This window comes from Artemia sp. Qi Xiang Cuo, chromosome 16 (assembly GCF_049724085.1).
Source record: "Artemia sp. Qi Xiang Cuo chromosome 16, ASM4972408v1, whole genome shotgun sequence".
NCBI classification, from domain to species: Eukaryota; Metazoa; Arthropoda; class Branchiopoda; order Anostraca; family Artemiidae; genus Artemia; species Artemia sp. Qi Xiang Cuo.
The window spans coordinates 1,191,084-1,213,560 of NC_142809.1; the positions used below are offsets into that span (position 1 = coordinate 1,191,084).

Below are 22,477 nucleotides of genomic sequence, written 5' to 3' on the forward strand. Positions count from 1 at the left end.
TTTTATTTTTTATATATTTATTGAGTGAAATAAACCGCAACAGCACCAACAAATAAAATTAATTCATGTAAAAATATCACTTACAAACACTAGTGCAAAAAAAGAAAAAGAGAAAAATACGGCTTAATCACAAAAACGTAAGCCCAAGTTAAACTTAATTACAGCATTTTTTTTGTTCAAATTATTGATTCTTTACTTGCTATCAAAGACTTGTTACGAAGTAGTTCAGTGCAAATCTGTCGACCAAGTAAACTTTTGATTGGAAGGAGAAAAGTTTCTTCGTTTCTGAGCAGGACGCGGTTGAACAGGATTGAAAGAAGTAATAAGAAAGGTTACAAGAAAATAGGAACTTCAACAGAGGAAACAGCAAAACTCCGATATATATGTGGTGAAAGAATGTGAGCAGCTGTTTCAGCCTCAAGCGGCTTCATACTGGAATGAGCTACCAGTATGCAATATATAACCTTTGACCACATGCACAGGAGCACCTGAACATTCCCCCCCCTCCCCTAAAAAGACCAAAGACATACCCAAGGTTAAAAAGTCTTGTATCATTAAAACAAAAATACAATACTTTTCTAGAAATCTATTTTTCGAACCTCAGTCTATAAACAATGTTGCATGCTCCATCGTATCAAAAAATTGTCCGCTATCAATCTTGATTTCAAGGAAAAAATGTATTCAACAGACAATCAAAGAAATATCGAGCAATTACTGGAAATGTTATAACACAAATTTCCAAACGAAGAACAGTACATACGTTACAGACAATCCAAGAAATATCGGGCAATTACTGGAAAGGTATAACACAAATTTCCAAACGAAAAACAGTTCATACTTTTTCTAGATTTTTGAGTTCTACATATTATGCATGGCAATCAAACTTCCAACAGGAATTGCTGACCACTGGGATACGGTTGAATATATCCATTTTAACTTTTCTTGACTTGATTCACAGTGACCATCATTTTCTGGAGGGAGAGCTTCTGTCTGACCTGCAGGGATAACTTTTCAGGTCAACGTATCTGCGAAGGAGGGGGTCACAAGAGACATGTTAGAAACTGGGTATTACGATTTCCTCTTTCGCATCCCCTATATGCATGCAGGCCCGTTTCTATCAGCACATTTTAAGTAGAGAGGAAAAGTCTGATCCTGACCACTTTCTCCTAGAGAAGGAAATTAATCTACAATTTAGGTTAAAACAACAAATAGCCTTTGGCGATCTTTTTTTAAGATGGGACTTCTAATTGTAAGGAATTACTTGATGAGTTTTTTTTTTACTATCTTTTAACATCTTAGTTACACATATTAGGAATGCAAATTTTGTTTTAATATGTGATATAAAGTTTAAATAGGCAACTCCAATTTTTTACTTTATTTTTGTTAGGCTAAAAACGCAAAATTTATCAGCCTTTGGAAACGGGTTAGGTGTTCTCTCTTCCTTCTGAGCACACTTTGAAAATAACATCCCTCATTAGTTTATTTCCATTAATTACAGAAGTTCCAAACAAAATAAACTCACACTGCAACCTCTGTCCTAACTGACGGAAAGCATCTACCTCCGCATAAGTAATACCACCTATTACACCAACCAAAAAAGTCTTAACACTCGTCGTCGCCGTTACTTCATTAATCACTCTTGTCTGAAGATGATGATTTCCCATAGCCGTACGAAGCATTTCTTCTACTTGTATATTTTTTGTTAAATAACTTTCAACAATGCGTGACATCATTGGTATGTATCGACCACCGAAAACATATGCCGCATCTGGAGGATCTCTCAGATTATATTCCCCACTCTGTTTTGGAATCAAACTCAATTTTTTTACTAAGGATCGGAATAAACCCTGTCTTGCAATAACAGTCGTAGCCAGTTTTTCCATTGCTTTGTTCAAAGTAGAGGTGGGAATATCTTTTTGGCAGAAAAGCCCCAGCTTTTGCAATTTATGGAACGTGATAAGGTGCTCAAAACCGTAGCTGTATAAAAATTCACGTTTAAGAAGCTTGAAATCTTTTTCGTCCAAACCACCACTGGTAATAGAAAGCAGACAGAGGAGTCGCAAAACCATATCAGCCGGCATCTGCTGAGCAATAGCTTCCTCTAGATAGGCTGCTGCTTCTTTCACAAATACTCCAAGGATTAGGCTTTCTTCAATCTTATGCAGAGATTTCAAATCACCACTTTTATTGGTAATTGCCTAGAAGTATAAAAATATTGCTAACGATTTTCATGCAATACATAGATAGGATATGTATAAGAAGGAGACCCAGGTCAAATTAATCAATAGCACTTTCCGAATTGACTATTTTAGATTTTAGTGTAAATGAGCTTTTTGTACCAGCAGATTACTTTTTAAAACCACGGATTCCTTTCATGAGACAATATGGGAAAATAAATGAAACTGACACATGTTGGATTATTTGTACAATACAACAGTGACTTATACTATGTATTACACACTATTGTTCATCATTTCTCTATATAATATATCTTGTGTATGAGAAAATTAATCGATCTGCTGGGGGAATTTCTTCCTTTTTGTTTCCTGATTTTGATAACCGTTTAAAAACATATCCGAATCGTGTTAATATTACATGTCATTAGTTCTAATTAATTTATGGTGGTAAAATAAACGCCAAGTTGTTTCAAAATAATCTTTGCAAGCATAAAAAACAACTTTTTCGCATGCTTGATCAATGATCCGTGTAGCGCAGGTACTAAATTCCTGATTCTCTACATTCGGCCGGGAGTCATGTGCTTGGTGAGGGAAAATCATCTGACGTTTTCCAAGTATTTTCCTTAGATTTCTCCAGACACCTATTTGGAGCTGGGCCGACTCAGACTGAGTTTAGAGTCGACCAGGAATTGAGTATCAGGACTCGATCACCTACGCCGAAGGATTAAGGATAAATATTTAATTATTATATTAATATTTTTATACGCAAAGGCTTAGATAATTTCACAGTAAAACACTTCAATGATGATAATGACCATTTTAAGCAAAAAAAAAAAAAAAATGACAAGGCAGTGTTATAAATTAGTAAAACCCTGTTTTCTATAAAAATCGAAGCTTAATGTATAGAGTGCACTTGTTTCACTAGAAATATTACCGTGAATGTCTGAAATTGGTAAATATCAACATTCACAGGTGAACGTCCGAAATACCTTTTCTTTTCTCCTTGGATTTAGTCAGCGGTGCCAGTCAATTTTTTCAGTTTTATGGAAGGTATGATGATGACAGGTTAGGTTAGGTTTTTAACCAATTTCTGAGATTTATAACCTGATTTAACCTACCCACCAACTTAACCTAACCTAAACTAATAATATAAAACCTTACATAAGACTGAAAGAGCTGATTCGCAAAGCTAATTGAATTCAAGCAGAAAAAAAATGAATTTCGGACATTCACCGGTGAATGTCGACATTAACTAGATTTTGGACGTTCACAGTAACAGCAAATTACAAATTATTCAATTGTAAAATAGCCTTCTTCCAATACAAAAATTACTTGTATAGTTATATATTAGAAACTGATACCATACTAAACTATTCAGAATGATTTCTGGCTATTTGCCAGACGGACCTGCTCAAAGGCTTTAGGTCCTAGGAGGCTTCAGACAGTATAGTCCTGAAAAAATGTCTCTCTAACACTGCAACGTTTTGTTGACGTAGCAGTTAGCCTACTGCAGAAAAAATAAGTATGCTTACAAATAAGAAGCCATATACAGTTTTTTGATATCACCGTTTCATCGTTCATCGATCGTTCAACGCTCGTTCATCATCGTTCAACGATCATCGTTTCAAGAAAATTATAGAGGTATTAGCTTGATTTCGGTAGGAAGTAAATTACTTAGTAATGTAATACTAAATAGACTAAGTGTATTACTCTACTGAATCTCAAGGGAGAGGTTGTATTGACCATATCATCCGGAAGCAATGTTTATGGTTGGTTCTTTGTGGAATTTTAAGTTAAAACAAGGTGTGTTCTTTCGCCCGTTATATAGATTTTTTTTAAGTACACAACCCTGAAAAAGACAGCAAAGGATAGTTATATCAATGATGACGCAAATCAACCATTCCCAAGACCCTTTACAGTATGGGTGTTTGAAAGGAAGCAGTCCAATGATGAGATCTCAGCTCTGGATGGGCGGAAATAACGTGTGGCGCTCCCTGAGGTAACAAGCTGGCTGCCTTACTGTTCTTGGCTGTGATCAAGTATGTTCTCACTGACTTTGATGAACGCTTTAAATACGTCGATGATCTAACCGCCTTGCTCAAATTTCTCGTGGATAAATCCCAAGCAATACCCCAGTTCCAAGGTGAATTGAAAGACAGTTAAACTGATCAGTCCAGGAATAATAGACTTCAAATTAACGTCAATAAAAAAGAAGTAATGCGTTTTGATCCACTTAAAAGGGACGTAGCTTGTCCTGAACCCTGGTGCCCTACCACTTCAACTGCGATTATTCTTGCTGTGACTTCCAGTAACTGTTCTTTCAGCTACCATATTTCTAACCTTGTGAAACAATGCAGCTACGCTTTGCGATCACAGACTACACTCCGACGACTAGGTTTCCCAGTGAATCAGTTACGACTAGCGTAGATCTACTATATAGATCCCTTGCTAGAATACGCGTGCCCTGTTTGGGGACCACAGGTGCACAACATTCACCACTTAAGTGAAGATCTCGAGGCTGTTCAAAAACGTGTGACAAAAATCATATTGGGCCCCAAAAATCACACATACAACTGTAATTGCAACATTAGAAACATCAACGCCGAAAAAATTTAGAAACTATCCCATGTGTGAGTTTTAATAGCCACTCCTCGCTAGTGAAAAACACAGCACGTTGTTGCTTCCTCTCATTGCCCCCCAAAGCAAATACTCAACACATCAACAAGTTCGAGCCAATAAGATGCAGGACGAATTGCTTCAGCAATTCTTTTATTCCATTATATACGAACGTCAGCAATCATACTTAGTTTTTTTTTCATTTTTTTGTTGTGAGAGATGGCGTTATTTAATTATCTCTCTCTTGCTAATATTATGAACGCTATTTTTAAATAAATGAATCTTGGATAATCCAAAATTACTCTCGGGATTGTTGGAACACAAAAACGGCATTGGCATTCGAGCCATAGATCTCACGTTGTATTACATTTGTTCGGTAACTTTCGAGAAAGAGAGGCAAGAACATCCTGCAGTAAATACTGCAATCTCTCATTCTTCTAAAATACTATATTCTTTTAATCTACTCTAGAGTTCCTGCTAAAATATTGCAGAATAATGAAGCTGCTTAAAGTCCACCACTTATATAGTTTGTTTTATGGAAAACTGCAAGGATTTTGCGGATTTGGGACGATTTTTACAAGCATTTTTGCAGCAAAATACAAATCCGCATGCGTTAAAATATCTCAAAGGGATGCGGGAAAACCAGCTAGTGGTTCAAGTGAATATCTAATTATCAAAAAATAAACTGGATTATAAAATGTGCTATTTCCGTGAGATTTAATGTTTTACACAACAACAAAATAGAATCTACGCAACAGATTGGAACAACAAAAGCAAGATTTGTACGGGATTCACGACCTTAATAATACCAAATTCCACCAGCAAAAATCAAAACGCATTTCCGTTAAAAATAGTTTTTGAGCTATTTCAGTTTGAGTTGTATCTCCAGTTTGCAGTTAACAAGATCTAGTGTTATCTGAGATCGGCCTCTTAAACTGAGAACAGCAGTAAAGATATACTGAGAAAACTTACCTCGCAGGCTTCAATATGTACAGCCAACGACTTGAACTGGGTTTGAATAGACCGAAGATCATTTTCCACAAACTTCTTTGTTTCTTGGACACTCAATTTACTCAAACTGTCTTTTTGTTCCTTCAATTGTCTGCTCTTGTTTCGGAGATCATCAAAGACAAACGAAATATATTTACTTTTTATCTAATGAAAAAATCATGTCAACTTTATTATCAAGTCGAGAGCAATATGAAAGAAAAAAACTGTGTACTTCCACTTTTTAATTTATAAAATATTTTTTTTTTCAATTGCAGATTGTTTATTTCAAGTTGTCTTTCACTTGACACGTTAAAATACACGAAACCCAATATAATTCTCTAATCTATAAAACGCTTCCACGGGTGCGCATGCTCAAATCCTTAGGGGTTGGGGGGTCAATACACGAAACAGAAGACATTTTAGGCAGCTAGTTTGAAGATATATGTGGTGGTAATTCAGATTTATCACTCCCCTGCATTCAGGTACGAACGCATCTACAGCTGATATTTAGGGAGGAGAGGTGCTGAAACCACCTCCATATCGACATTCACTAACCGAAATGATTTTTAGTATGCACTAAATAAAAATTTTAAATGAATTTTGGAATTAAATGGAAGGTAAATAAGTGAGACAAATTGGCAGTCTCTGGTGAACAAGCGATTAAGCTACTTATGCGACTAAACACTTAGGAAGTTTTAACACCAGAAACAAACTACGACAAGATTTTTTAAAGGGAAGGGGTTAATTGTCTTGAAAGGGGTAGTATTGATAAATAGACGCATCCAACAAGCACTATCTTTTATGTATTTTCTGAAGATTCAATATTGAACATTCTGAAACTTCTTGAATTTCTCTGAAGGAGGGGGGAGGGTTTGAGAGCAATTGTGTAACAGCTACTAAAAAAAATGTACTTTTAATTTAACCCTGTGCAATTTGAAATATCTTTAAAAATTGGAAGAGGTCTCGGTCAGGGTTGCCACCTATAGCACGAAAGTGCTGTCTTAGCACCATTTCATTATGTGTAACACTATAGCACGTGCTCAGGGTTGGCAACTGTAGCACGAAAGTACTAGGCTATTTGAGCACTATTACAGTCACTTTTTACTGTGGCACCGAAAACAACTTTTTAGCACGCAAATTTAGACAATTGGAAGAGTTCTCGGTCAGGGTTGCCACCTATAGCACAAAAGTGCTGTTTTAGCACCATTTCCTTATGTGTAACACTATAGCACGTGCTCAGGGTTGGCAACTGTAGCACGAAAGTACTAGGCTATTTGAGCACTATTACAGTCACTTTTTACTGTGGAACCGAAAATAAGTTTTTAGCACGCAAATTTAGACAACTATAGCCCTTTAGGAGCTGACCGTGTTGGCAACCCTGACCTGGGTAGTTTTCCTGGTACAAGTCCCAATCCATCAAACATGTATGTCCATTAAATCTATGGTTATTTTAGGAGGCTATTCAGAAAAGAACTGGGACCTTTAATAACAAACTAACCCTTCTTGAATAAAAGCAATTGGACTACATCCTAAAGACGTACTTGTCGTAAGCCCATCAAGTCTCTGTATGAGCCAAGGCTTCAGATGAGACTATTTTATATGAGAATTTCCCAATCCAATATTCTAGAGCAAAAAGTCGTAGTCCATCTATTTTAGCTCTATAAAGCTTAGATGGCAACTTGGAGAAGACAAAAAGAAAATAAGTTTTATTACTTTCTAAAAGTGGAGTTCTTCTTAATTTTTCCTCAAAATTTCACACTTTCATGTAACTCAGTTTAGTGTTAGAGGGTATTCCGAAGCCAAATATTTATTATTGAGAATTGGTGACAGCGAAACTTCACCTATTTTTATTATTATAATGTAGATAAGTTAGCCTATTCAACTAATAATGAGTATGTAAGGGGAAAATTGTGTTGTATAAACAATAATCGACCTTAAACTACTACTACTAACTACTAACAACTCATCGCAGCACCAAGCCGCCTGAGGCTAACACAGCTACGCACGCTCCTCCTCCACCCCAATCTATTCAAAGCCTCCCTTTTCACACCCACCCACAAAGTTCCCGTGGCCTTTAAATCGTTCTTTATGAAGACCTCCCACACCCGACGGGGACGACCTGCTTTCCATTTAGCCCTAGACAACTGGCAGAAAAGAACAATCTTCGGCAATCTGTCATCCTTCATCCGCACAACATGCCCTAACCACCTCAACCTTTCTTTCATTATAGACCTAGATAGCGGTATTGAACCACATTTTTCGTATAGCCTATTGTTTGAAATACGGTCAGTCAGCCGGGTACCCAGAACAATCCTTAAGCAATTTCTCTGGAAAACATCTAGCAAATCTTCATCCGCTTTTCGGAGCGTCCATGCTTCAGAGCCATATTTGACCACTGTCATCACTGTAGCTTCTAAGATTCTAATCTTGGTTTGCAGACTTATCTTCCTCTTCTTCCAGACTTTTTTTAACTGTGAAAAAACACCCTGAGCCTTGGGTATTCTATTTTTAACATCTTCACTGCTCCCACCATCTTTACTAATGATACTACCAAGGTAAGTGAAGCTGCCAACCTGATCAATCTTTTCATTATCCAACGTCACCTTTTCATCTTCACTTATTCCTAGCCTTAGTGACTTAGTCTTCCTAACATTAATTTTCAAACCAATACTGGCACCCTGAACTCGCAAAACCTCTAAAACATCATTGATTTTGCTCACACTTTCATCTAGGATGCTTAAATCATCAGCATAATCCAAGTCCAGGAGACTTTTTCCTCCCATTTGATTCCGTGGTCTCCCATTGCCTTTCCTGTGCTCCTTAGAAAAAAGTCCATCAAAATAATCCATATAAAGGGGGATAGAACACAACCCTGCTTAACTCCTGATTTACTACAACACCAGCTGCTAACCTCATTTTCTACTTTAACCGCAGCAGTGTTATTCTCGTACATAGCACTAATCACTTTAATGTATTTGTCTGGTATACCATACAAGGATAAAACCTTTACTAAAGCTCCTCTATCAACAGAATCGAACGCTTGCTCATAATCTATAAAACTGAGGACCAAAGGTGTTTGAAAACTTAGGCACTTCTCAATTATTAACCTAAGAGTGAAAATTTGGTCGACACATCCTCTACCTTTTCTAAAACCGCACTGTTCTTCTCTTAAAACTTTGTCTACGGCATCTCTCAGTCTAAAAAGTATCATATTACTAAGTAATTTGCTACCTACAGAGACCAGACTAATGCCTCGATAATTACCACACTCACTTTTATCACCTTTCTTATAAAGTGGCTTAATTAAGGGTTTCCTAAAATCGTTAGGTACTTCCCCTTTTTCAAAAATCATATTCATAATCTTCAATCACTTATTTCTAACCTCAGAGCCACCATATTTAAGAAACTCATTTACTACCCTATCAGCACCTGGAGCCTTATTATTCTTTAATACTTTTAGTACTGTTGCTAATTCCTCCTCACAAAACAAATCTTCCTTCACATCCAAGGTATCACAAACTTAAAAACACGACCTTAAAATCGACCTTAAAAATCGACCTTAAAAACACGCCTTTAATACAATTAAAAAGAAATACACCCAACTATAAACAATGCCGGTTGAAAATCACCTTATACCGTGCATTCTCAGTCTACTTAACATCAAGTCTTATTCCTGCTTTCGCTTGACTTCTCACTAGTTTTTTTTCACGTCTTTTATGTAAATTTTTACTTAAATTAAATCATAAATTGAATATTTTGGGCATCAACAAACAATTTCTGGTAACAAAAACATGTCAGGTATCTCAAAACAAAAGGTATCACGTTATCTATGACGTAAGCTTAGAAAAAAAACCCTGGATAGGAATAAAGGGAATTACACAATCAAGATACTGGATATGGCCAAAGCAATCACCTGTTCCCTCTTACTCGCCTTTAAGGTTCTTTCTCAAAACAGCGTGTGATATTTCTGAGCTGGTGTTTATTCAAAATCTATTTATTCTATCTGCAGATACTATCCTGATCCAGCATAAAAAGCTTTGGTTAGAAGAGGAGGAAGAAGAAGAAGATGCAGAAGAGGAAGCCAACCAAGCGAATTGTGGAAAATCACTGGAACATTATTCCCCCTTAACAACCTGTCATTATCATCACAAAAACAGAGAAGAATGTTTCTTGGCTACACTTTGTAAATATTTCATAGCCTGTATAGTATTCACTTATACCGGTAATTGGACCTTATGCACATTCTTGAATCGTTATTTACGTTAACCCCTTCACTATACGAGTAGATATCTAAATGTCCTATCATCGCGTACACTCAAATTCTAACTGTCCAACCCTTTCATGCATACCCATTCCCTGTTTAACACCCTCAAGTTCTCCCGAGAAAAGCAGGCAAGAACTGCTTCATCTAATTCTAACCAATAAACCGTAAATAATAGCCATAATTGACGCTTTTAGATATTCTTCAACTGTTAATTATTTTAAACTTGTTCCCCTAATAAAAAGAAGAACCGATCAAAATTTTTTTTTTAAGGCCAAACAAAAATACTTAAAAAAAACGACACGAATATTTCGAAACCTTCCTTAAATATTTTAAGAAAGGTTTCCTTGCATTTTCTTGGTTTCCTTACATTACCTCGAATATATTTTTGTTCGCGCTGAAGAAGAGAGGCGGGTGTCTTTTTTTCAGTATTTTCTTTCTGGCGTTAAAAAAACTCATTTTTGATCGTTTCTTCTTTATATAATGGCAGGCCAATGTGGTTTAAGAAATTAACTTGTTCCCCTTTTATGGTATTTATTACTCATAAACTTACCGTAGAAAAAACTTCGTCCTTTACACTATTCAGTGCATAATTTTGTATTTTCCCACCATCGCTTGTCACCAGGTAGCCACAATTAATTTCAAGTAGCTCATCAACCAGCCCTTCATATGTCATCTGAGTTAGCAACACACTAGGATAATCAATATCTCTATCAAATAAGAAAACTTGCTCAAATTTCTTCTGCATAAATTCACCCCCATTTTGATTTTGAGACTTCATCATTGACGAAACTATACATGACAATCTTCCAAAAGCCATGGGCTCAGGAAAGACTCCATAAACACTTTGCAAATTTGACAAAGAAACAGCTATAGGAAGTAAATATGACTGGTCCATATCAATAAACGTTTTTGAATAAAAATAAGGCATTTCCAATGACATTAAATCAACATCCCAGGGCACAAAATTCAAGTTCAAATCATGCAGCTCAGTGTTGCCAGCAATTCCTTCTTCTTCAAAAAGTTTCTCTATAAGAAACAGCTTTCTTGGTACAAGAATTACGTGAATTTTTTTAATGTAAGTAAAACTAGTTTGTTTTACATGAGAAACGATGGATTTCACGTGATCTACGATAGTCTTTGCGTATTCATAAACAGCTGGTATTATGTAGACCAATGTGTTATTTGTTGTGGGATGGACTGGTTCTAGCTTAAAAAGACGATCGAAGCCACATTCCCTAGAAGAAGAAGAAGCATTGCCATAAGGTCTACTTCAGTCATTCATTAGAAAAACAAATTAAATTCCTAATCAAAACAACAGATAAAACTAAAGAAAAAGACAAAAAGTTGAGGCTACAATCCCATGCTAGTCTTCCTATGCCAAGAAATCAAGAATAAAGGTCGTCATTTAACAGATTCTAACCTTGATTCACCTTTTTTAACGTTCGTTTTATATTTCTAGAAAAAACTAATCAGATTATTTGATTGTGATAAACTGAAACATAACATATATTAAATGAAAGCAGATTCCTTTTTTTGGTGGAGGAGGCTATTCGACCAGTATTTTGGGGAACATGTTAATTCTGGATTTCTTATAATTTTATTTTTAAAGAGTGGAAATACATAAACAATTTTCGATACTTTCCTTGCTATAAACCGTAATTTTTGGTGTAGGGACATGAGTTTCAGATAAATTGCAGACTCTCTAACTTATAATTATTACAGTAAGTCTCATTACTCCAACACGAGCTCAGTGGAAGTCTCTTAATTCAAAACAACATTTAGCTATCCCTTTCTTTTTTTTTCCCACTGTTTCAATTGGCAAAGACAGGACCAAACAATCATTGTGATTCTTCACTGATGAAACGGGTCTTGCTACCACTTAAGTTTTCAAGCAGTGGTGCTATTTGGATGTGTTGGATCTCTTTTAAAAATTAAATTAAAAAAAAAAAAAAGGTTTTTTTGACCGAAAGTAAGGAACAACATTAAAACTTAAAACAAACAGAAATTATTCCGTATATGAAAGGGGCTGTCCCCTCCTCAACGCCTCGCTCTTTACGCTAATTTTTTTTTTTTTGAAAAAAGAGTTGTGAGAAAGAGTCAACTCTTTATAGAATTGAAGCAAAAATCCATCTGAAAGAAATAATTAATCAAGATTTTTTGCAATCAAGAAATATTTTGAGTTAAAATTAATTCACGACACGATAGGCTTAGTTAGCTTGGGAACTCTTAACACTTTAAGTAGACCTAGTAGGGCTACTGTTAGTAGATTTTGTTTTTCTTTGCCCTACCCTACATTTTAAAGTATATCTAACGACAAATACGCCACAGTCTAGGGTAGATTGAAAAAAAAGGAACAGAGTAACCCAACGCAAGGTGACGTCTGTGATATTTCATTTCGACACTATTGCCAGTTTCCAGCCTTAAAAGATTTCTATACTTATAGGAATGAGCCCTTTACTGAAAGTTAAGGATATATAACTTGGTTTTTAGTCTGTCTTTCATTTCATGAAGGGTTGTTTCTATCAACACCTTGTTTTTAGTCTTTTGTTTTTGTTTACTGACTATTGGTTACAGAATCAAAATATACACTTCGCCTTCATTTTAATCACTGTCATAAGAAAATACCTCATTCCACATCAGAACTTGTTGTTTATCATAGTAGAAACTCGTTTGTTTTACTTTATCAGTTAACTAATAAGTAGATTTTGCCGTTTTTTTGTAATTCTTAGTAAATTTTAAAGGTTTTTTTTTACGAACAAATTCTCAGTTAACTAAAAAGTTGACTACGAAACTACTATTAAGAATTCTTTCTTTGTTTGATATCTGCAAAAAAATTCTGGCAAAGAATTTTAACTCCAAAGCTCATACTTGCCCTTATGGTAAAAGTCTTGGTTCTTGCAAAATATGATGATTCATTTAGGGTTCCCCAGATCAAATAATGCAGTTGTTTATTAAAAGCACTTACATAGAGGCTGCATTTTTAATTCTGGAATCCTCTGCTTATAAAAGAAAACAAAAGGTGTAAATTTTCACTAAAGGGTTGGTTTCAGCCTTCTTGATTGTTTTGACTGTTACAGGCCTCACCTTCCTGCACCTGATGGTCTGTCCCTAATTTCTTGTATGGCTTACACTATAGCAACTTCTAGATTTCCGCCAAACATTCCGATCTATTTGTAAAAGCCTAGTAAACTTTCTTGGTTCACTAAGCGAAAAAAATAGACTTGTTAGTTGACTAAGTTTTGTTTAATCAAACGCAACAGTGAGGTCTTCATTATTACTTAAGTAAACAATATAAAAGCTTGGATAGAGCCGGTGTGCGCAGTTTGATTATTCATCATATCTGCACTATTATTGATAGAATAATAAAAGACCTTTCACTAAGTCTCCAAGGGAGGAATTGATCAAGAACAACCACTCTTTTATTTGCCTTTAAAATTAAAAAAAATTTGAATTACAAGCTAGGAAAGTACATTTTGTCGAACAATGCGAATTTTGTTTTACGGGTAATTATATTTTCAGTTGTTTGTAGTAGGATTGAGAAAAGTAAATTTTTAAATCACCTTTCAAAATAGGTTGACAACGGGTACACTTTTTAATGTATTTGCACACTCCGTCTTTTCCCATTAAACATATTTGTATTTGGGTGCGAGGTTGAAGAGTCATATTTCCACTTGCAATTTGATAACCATCTTATCATGTGTTGGAATAATTTTCAATGTCCAAACTTTACTTGTCAAAGCTTAGCCATAGGTACATATTGATATGCCCCTATTGACTCCAGCCCTTACAGGGAGAAGGACTGAAAAACATGAAAAAAGGAGTAGGCTATTCTTAGAGCACAGCTTATGTGCAGAGGGCCCTTTAGGTGAGACAAAGGGAGCCCTTTGGCATGCAACCAAGAGATCCCTGCTGCCATAAAATTTTCCCAAAAGTGAACCGCACGTGATTATATATCCTTTTACATGCACTGAAATTGGATTAGAAATTGCAACTAAGACAAAAAAAAAATGTTCCAAAAAAAAAAACAATGTTTTTCTAACTAGCTGAACAGAATCAAAGTCAGTATTTATAGGCTATTTTCTGACTAAAATTTGTCACTCCAACTTAAAATTGGAATTAAGACTTAAGGACTAGCTGTCATTAATTTCCAGTAAATTTCTAGTAAATATTTCATATTGTAACTAGTGAGCAAGTGAAAAAGTTCATCACCTTTTTCTTATCACGTGCTAAAATATTATAAAAGTGATTTGAACAGAAACATGTAAAATAAATAACTGATAATTAACAGAAATTATATACTTACTTTATCCTTTGAGTACCAGCAACTTGATCCAACGTTTTCATGAGGCTACTATGAATAACCAAGTCCTTCTTTATATTTTGGATCCCTTCCTTCTGCTTTTCAGGAATGATACTTTTCAGAAGGGACAACAGATGGCTTCTTGCTAGTTCTCTTGCTGGTTCTGTGTCCATTCTGACTAAATATATATATGTCATTTGTTATTGTTATGTCAGCGAACTTATGCAAATTCGTAAATGTCTAGTAGATACTGTCACACAAAAACACCCAAGAGACTAGCAATGCACCGTATGTTTATAAGAATTGCCTAATTAGTTTTGATTACTAACAAATTCATACTTTTGCATTTTTCCATAGTCCTAAAATTAGTCAGTCAAGATGCTAATATTTCCAGAGTTTTTTTATTCCAAGTCTTGCAGCAAATACCCACAGAAGAAAATCCATTTTAATACTGAGAAGACCAAAGCACGGTCACGAATTGAGAGGGGAGAAGGTCTTTATTATAGGGATCCTTTTTGCCCCCCCCCCCCAAGATTTTGGATGATGCCTTTTTGGTGCTTTTGTAAAGCAAAAAAAAAAAAAAATGCCCTTCAGCTACTTTTTGAAAGATAAGTTTTTTAGCATCTTAAAAATCAAAAACCTCTGACACCACCCCTTAAACAATTGCGAATTGACACCCCTGGCCAGTCTTTAAGCAAATGTTTTCTTCTTTTCTTGCTGCCCTACAAAAAGCAAGTTTGAATAAATCTTCCTCCCCTAGAAATCATCTTTTAATGTCCCTACCAAATCCTGATAATCCTGATTATACAGAAAATTTACCCCATGAAAATAACCTGCTACAGATAATCCTCCCCCCCCCCCGAAAAAAAATCTAGTTATTTCCCAATAATAACTGCTATCTGTAAACAATGGGCAAATTGCATAACTTACAGCCCTTTCCCAGGGCTGTGGGGGATCATGTCATACCCAGAGGCATAGTTATTTGATCTTTCAACCATGCTGAACTAATTGGTTATCTTAAACTTTCGATTAGATGTCTCTGTGTGGAAAAGGAGGCTAATTGCACTCTAATATTTTTGATCACTTTATCTGACCAAAATGTTGCATATCCAAGAACATTAGTGTTAGGACACTTGTATTAGGACTCCTAGAACACTAGTGTTCTTGGATATGCTGAATCTGATGTTGTAATTTTCATTTATATCGCTTGACTTTGCAGTATTGCTTTGGCAGTATTTCCTCCCTTTTCCAAAAGTTAGGCAAATTTTCTAAAGCTGTAGCATTAAACCTAATGAATTTTACTTATTTGGAATCAACATAAAAAGCCAATGCTTTTGAAGTATTATTTGTTATAAAAATCCCTTTTTTTCAATTTTGGTTACTATTGGACCAAGTCAATTCTTACTTACAGTTTGTTACCAAAAACTGTTTGATCTTTTTCAACATTCCCTAAAGGTTTCAACTTAACAGCCTTAGTTGTATTTGATGTAATGTAAATAGGCCCTTTTTTCAACCTGGCTGCAATTAGTTTTTTTTTTATTTTGTTTGACACCCCCTGAAAATTTGAACTTAAAAGCCTTAGCTATTCCTGAGATATTGCAAATACAGCCCTTCGAACTTGGAGGCATATAGTGTCTTTTCACTTAGTTAGACATTCTCTGACTTTTTCAGCCTAATGCCCTTAGCCATTCAAGAAATATTACAGGTATGTCCTGTTGACAATCAGGTAGCATATAGTGCCTTTTGATTTAGTTAAAGATTCCAGGCAGGCCAATTAGGGAGAATACTGAGGGGGGGCTATTGCCCATCTTAGACTTTGAAAAATATGTTCTTGTTTCTATTTCATAGCTATTTTCTATTTTAGCTATGTGCTATATTAAAGCAGCAAGACTGGCTATCTGGTTGTTCATATTTGTCACTCCTCTGCTTTGTTTTTTCACGGCTATCATATATAGCTATCATAAATAGCAATGTACTCCTAAAACTGGTGTCAGATCGAAAACATAAAGTAACCATTAGAAATGCCTTGTCTGAAAACCCTATATGGAAAATTACAGGCCCTACAGCAAGACAAATTCATTGGCTTGAAAAACAAGGCTGCAACCACAATATTCTGCACTGAAAACATCTTTTTTTTTCTGTTTCTCTTTCTATGCAGCTAGCAGGGCACTGAAAGATTAAAGAGAGCTGTTCAACGGCTCGTTTTAAAGGAAATTGCTACATATAGTGCCTTTTGCAATTAACAAAAATAATTTTTTGAAATAGTTTTAATTGCTGTTGCAGTGGTAGCTGAAACTTGGAAAATTGTGGTTGCTGTGGTAGTTGCTAATTAAGAGGATTAAGGTCTATTGTTACCCCCTGATCAGGTATATTTGCTCAATTTTGTTCTGTTTTTTTTTTATCTTCATTAAAAAAATGGAAGAAATCCTTGCTCTCCCTTCCCCCCCCCCCCTATATTTTCAAGAACCAGCACCACTGAAAGATACCCTAAAAGTTTCAATTTGATACCCTAAGCCATTCAAGAGATACGGCAGGTATGCCCTTTAAACAGTCTGGATGCCCATAGTGTCTTTGTATTTAGTTCAAAACCCCCCTAGACATTCCTGGATAGCTTCAACTTAATATATAGCCATTCCTGAGATATTACAGATACCCTTTTGAAAACCTAGATACACATAATGTCTTTTGATTCACTTCAAAATCCTCTATAGCATTTCCTCAAAGTTTCAACTTAATACTTTAAGCTGTTTTACAGCTGTTTCTCAGATATAGCAGATACTCCCTTTTGGCAACCTGGATGCACACAGTGTACTTTAATTTAGCTCAACATTCCCCTTGGCTTCCCTTGATATATTTAACTTAATGCACTTACCCACTCCTGAGATATTGCAGACACCCTTTTTGACAACCAGGACCCCTTCAACATTCCCTGAAAGTTTTGTCTTAATACTCTTGGCTGTACTGCACAAGCTCCCTTTTTATTCAGTAAATTGTTAAAGTACCAAGGACACCAAAGACGAAAATACAAGGCATGTTTTTTAATTAAAGTCTGTTTGATCATAAGTACACAACAAATGATTATTTAAAAAAGGTAAATTTATTTTCAAAAAGTACTTACTTTACTCTATATAACACTGCAGTTGCCAAGTTTGTTGTACGACTTATCATGCCTCATAACTAGTTTTAAAGTAACCTCCGTATAAAAAGTTGCTGCCTGTTCTGCTAACCAGGAATTCACTTCCGTTTTTATGTTGTCATCATCATTGTTATTTTTTTTTTTTTTAATCCCTCTGCAGAGCTTTCTGAGGGTTAGGCAGTATGCTTCTGCATTGATAGTGGTTCCTCAATTGCATGAAGTTGACAAAAAAAAACCTCATGCTTATTCCCAAACACCAATGCCATGATTTTGTGCTGGGAGAGAGGATGTTTGGCCTTCAAATTTTAAGAGGAATGTATCTGTTTCCATTCCATGTTCTGTTGTTTCGATTTAGGCATGATATGCAAAACCCATGTTTCATCCCCAGTTCAGCCTGTTGCCACCTCAGTAACAACTGTTAAAAAGATAACAATGCCGTGAAAACAGCAGTGAACTCTTGATTATTGGAGCCGGCAGCAAGTTCTTGTAAAGATTTCCCTTTAAAATTAGTCGAGAGGCATGATAAGTGTTTCGAAAAACTTGGTAACTATGTCGAAAAATAGAGTAAAGTATGCACTTTCTGAAAATAAATTCACCTTATTTAGTTTATTGTGTTCTTACATTCAAACAGACCGTAATTACAAAACGCGCCTTGTATATCTATAAATTGATTAAGTGGAAATGTATACAACCACATATGTCTTTAAAAAAATAAGGAAAAACCTTTTGTCTAAAAAAAGGAATATGGTTGAGCAAAATGTAGGCTAATCTCAACATCTTGTTAACATATAGAAATTGGAAAAAAGTGTATGCATCATGAAATAGATATCATAGGCATTAATCTGTTTATTATTCATCATTTCAAATTTTTAGTTGTTGACTTACCTTTAAGAGCATCTTTTTGGAAGAATCAATTATCCTATTTTGCCGTATTTATCCCTTGAAAATATATATTCCAAAAGTATTACTTTTATGACATAGAATATTAAAAAGTACACTAGAACTCTGGATGAGAAACTTTTGTCCATCTATAAAAGTTGTTGAGTTAGGTGAATAAAACTTTTGTTGTAAATTAAGTTTGTGTTTGCCCACCAGCTGTCATCTTAGCAATTTGTATTTTTTGTGTGTGTAATACATATTTTATTTCATATTAAATTATTTCTGCTTAATTCACTGTCAAAAATGGATCAGGGCCCTTATGATGCCATAATAAGGTATTTTGGAATACCCACCTCAACCTATTCCCCCTCTAAAGGGTTGACATTTGACAATCTAGTGCTAATAGATCTACTGCTCAAATGAGACAAAAGGAAAATATTTTGACCTAATAAATTTGCTTAATTTGAGCTTAGGTTGTAATGTGTTAAATTTTGTAAATCTATTTTTTAAATTTAGGGAAAAAGCATTAAAATCCTGATGCAAAATAGGACTCTGTAGTTCCTACTGGCAGTATCTTGACCCTTCAGCCCGGAGGTGAAATAGGGGTTCAGGGGCCAGCCATCTTGTGCTTTCAAACCCCCACCTATTTAACTTCCTTGAATTTCCCTAGGTACCCATTTGGAACTAGGTCGAACCCAGCTAAGCTTACAGAATTGCACCACCAGCCCTTATTTCAAAACAAATAATTGGCAGCACCAGGAAATGAAGCTCTATCATGTATTACAAAGGATTAAAAGCCTAGCATGTTAACCATTCAGCTAGAAGAACTTTGTCCTGGCAAGTGAAAACAAGACTGAAAATCTAATATTAAGGAAAACGTTAATTGTCAAAGTCTTAAACCTGTCAACAATGCAATTGTATATTTTCCACACATTATATATTTTCCCAAACTGTATATTTCCATACATTTTTCTGCTTCTTGATTTTTTCACTGTTGATTCAATTTATGGGTACAAAGGTTCAAACAAGAAAATAGCAATGATTTCCCTACTGTTCTTTGTACTTTTGTTGTTTGGTTCAAACAAGATTGACACATGGCAAAATGCATGTGAAATTTATAATTTTGGCTATATTTTTTTTTTAATTAGGGAGGGGGGTGTGAGGGTAAAGTATAGTAGAATTGTAGTCAAAATGTATTGTTAACGACAATTATTCTGTATATTGTGAATCAAGAATTGTTTTCTGAACATCTTAGCTTACCTTCTCAACAGCCCTGATCTAGGCTTATACCACACAATCTCCTAAGCTTCATTAAATAAGGAAAAGGTAGATATAGTAGTTTGACTTTAATTTTCTCACAGTACATTTAAGGCCTTTGATTCTTTTTTGCAAGTCTCACTCAACTTTACTCTTTCCAAATATAAGCTCCCCTATCAAGATAATTAGGGGAGTGCGATATATAACGAGATGTGTTTGTTTTTTTGTTTTTTTTACACAAAGAATCATATCAGATGGTTGACTACAGAACTGGTTTATAGATCTAATAAAAGCCTATTATCAGAAGAATAAAATATGATTTTTTTCATATTTTCAACTGAAGATAAAAGGAGAAAGTCACTGCATGTACCAGTTACCCTGCTAAATACCAGGGGGTTGTAAATACAGGGGAAAGGGCTGGTACATGTTGGGTTATGATACAAACCATTCATTTATTACCAGAAGAAGCATAAACATCACTTGTATGGTCATTGGTTTTGTAGAAAGGTGTCATCTGGTATATGTCCTGGGGTGTACCATTTCTTCCTGTACTGCAATATACCAGATGATACCCATCTAAAAAATCCAGCTTTATTTTTTTCATCTCGAAATTTTGCCACAAGATGGCCACATAACATGATTAGATAATTTGGCTTAAGTTTGGTGTCAAAACCCTAAACTTTACTGAACAAAAATATAATTAAAGGCAAGATATATTTTAGGGGCAATTTTCTACAGTTTGAGGTAGGTTTACTCAAAAACAAAAATTGTAACATACGAAAGTACTTTGTCTGGATGGTTGAACATCAAACTAGCTATGGTACATTGCATATACAGATTTTTGTTAGAGGATGCTAGATTCTAGATAGGTGGCCTGAATCACTATTTACTATGAGTCTATGTCCCAGTATATACCACTCTCTTTTATTTCCCTGTAAACAAGCAGGATAATGGCATTAAATATACAAAAATGTTACTTGACTGAATACAATTTAGAGTATTCTTATATATTTGGCAACTAGGGGGTTATGTTAATTGATTTAATTTAAGGGAGGATATCAGAAAGTATTATATAATGCTTTAAAGTACTTTCTCAACTTGCTGAAATAGTGTTTCCTTCCAGAGTGGAGATGCAGCAATAATGCCTACTTTTGACAACTTAGAGTATGCCATAACTACATAGGCTAACCAATATAGAACCACTGTGACTATCATCAACCTAACCAGTAAATAAAAAGCTTATATAGTGGAATAAAAAAACAACTGGTAGAATTGGGGGAGTTTATATTACTGACCTGCAAATAAGATGAATATACCACTAAATGCCTTTTTTTTATGCTCTTTTCAAATATAGCAATCACTTTACTTGGAAATTCAATTTTAAGCCCTTTACAGACCCTCAATGACGGTTTCTTTTCCTCTTATTTTAGATGGAATATAAATACTGCTGTTACCATGACGCTTGTTTAAACTGGTTTACCCATAAACTGAATTGACTGTGACAAAAGTGAGTAAAATTCTAGACAAGCTACTTTTGCTATCTTGGAATATGCTCGATTATGAAAATGAAACTTTCAGTAATTAATCCAGGTCCAAAAACATACTCTGGGAAGGTATTGCCAAGCTACTATGTTAACCCTTTTCTGATTTTTGAGTCTTAGAAATTTGCCTAATTGACAGGTTGAAGTGGACAAAAACAACATTATACCTTAATTTTCAGTTTTCAGTCTTTTTTGTCTGGTTTTAGTTTTAAAAATATCATTCCTTTTATTTAAATACACTTTTAAGCCATACCAATGTTTTTTCAATATTTAGGAACTGTATTTGAGTATGATTACAATCTTATAAATTAAGTTTGAGTAAAGTTATGAAGCTGAAAACACTTTTCTTGTACATCAGTATTCAATTATATTTTGATCCAGTATTCAATTATAGTATGCCAAGCCATAGCCAGATTGTTTATGGGAACAATACTTCAAGCAATAATCCTGGCCCCAAGCTTGTTTAAAAAAAACTTGTGAAGACCAGGGGGCCAACAGCTGAGCAAAAGAAACCTGCCTTTTAAGTTCCTCTCCCCCCAATTGCACCCACAACAACCTTTTTCAATATAGATACTGTAGTACTGGATCCCTTCTTTGCAGTCACTGTGGGTCAGACAGGCTCAGCATATCTCTCCAGTTCCCCTTGGAGCTCTCCCGCTTCCTTCCTCCCCACCAGCCCTCCCCCAATCCCTAGATCTATCCTTCCTAAAATATCAGCCTCCTGTGTTTTGACTATAAGCCATGCTGTCCCACTTAGTAACAGGTTTTGGCCATTAGAAGAAACTGATCTTGCAGAATTGTTAGAATACCAGGAAACTGTCTGCCCAAGAACTAAGGTGAAAACCAAGGTAAAAGAATAGTTTTTTGTATAATAATGCAGAGAGTTTAAATATGGATAAGATTATTGAGCTGGAGAACTTAGCTCAAGTAATTGGAGCCTCAATATTTGCAGTAACAGAGGTTCATAGGCAAAACCCATATGTTACAAATGAAATCACAGCACTAAGCAGGAAAATGAGATAATTTTTTCAGAAACAAAAACATAAAGAAACTATTACCCTGAAGAATAAAATCAGAGGAATAACCTACCAGGCAGCAGCAATATACTACCAAAAGGAAGCATCTCATTTGTTTGATTCTAAGCCCAGATGGTGGTACAAAAGGATAAAGCAAATGACAGGTAAAATACAGACGGGACTGGATTTTGGCTATGATGAGCAAGAAAAAGAAACTGCAGATTGCCTAAACACTCACCTGGCAGCCATTGTTCAGTCACTTCCACCACTAAACTTGGAGGATTTTCTGCTTCCATCTCCA

At 35.2% G+C, this 22,477-nt stretch overlaps 1 protein-coding gene across 2 annotated transcripts in view; it reads right to left on the reverse strand.

Moving 5' to 3' along the window:
- Positions 1-22,477, reverse strand: part of LOC148942464 (vacuolar protein sorting-associated protein 33B-like) — a 26,795-nt gene continuing 4,318 nt past the window's right edge. The window contains exons 2-5 of one of the 2 annotated variants that reach the window (XM_089102482.1): positions 14,351-14,525; positions 10,598-11,282; positions 5,766-5,900; positions 1-2,198 (exon numbers count right to left, since the gene is read on the reverse strand). In XM_089102482.1, the coding sequence (XP_088958608.1) occupies positions 1,425-2,198; positions 5,766-5,900; positions 10,598-11,282; positions 14,351-14,520 (1,764 nt within the window). In that variant the 5' untranslated portion in view covers positions 14,521-14,525 and the 3' untranslated portion in view covers positions 1-1,424. Of the gene's footprint in view, positions 2,199-5,765; positions 5,949-10,597; positions 11,283-14,350; positions 14,526-22,477 lie in introns of both variants that reach the window. The other variant, XM_089102481.1, reaches the window with a different exon arrangement.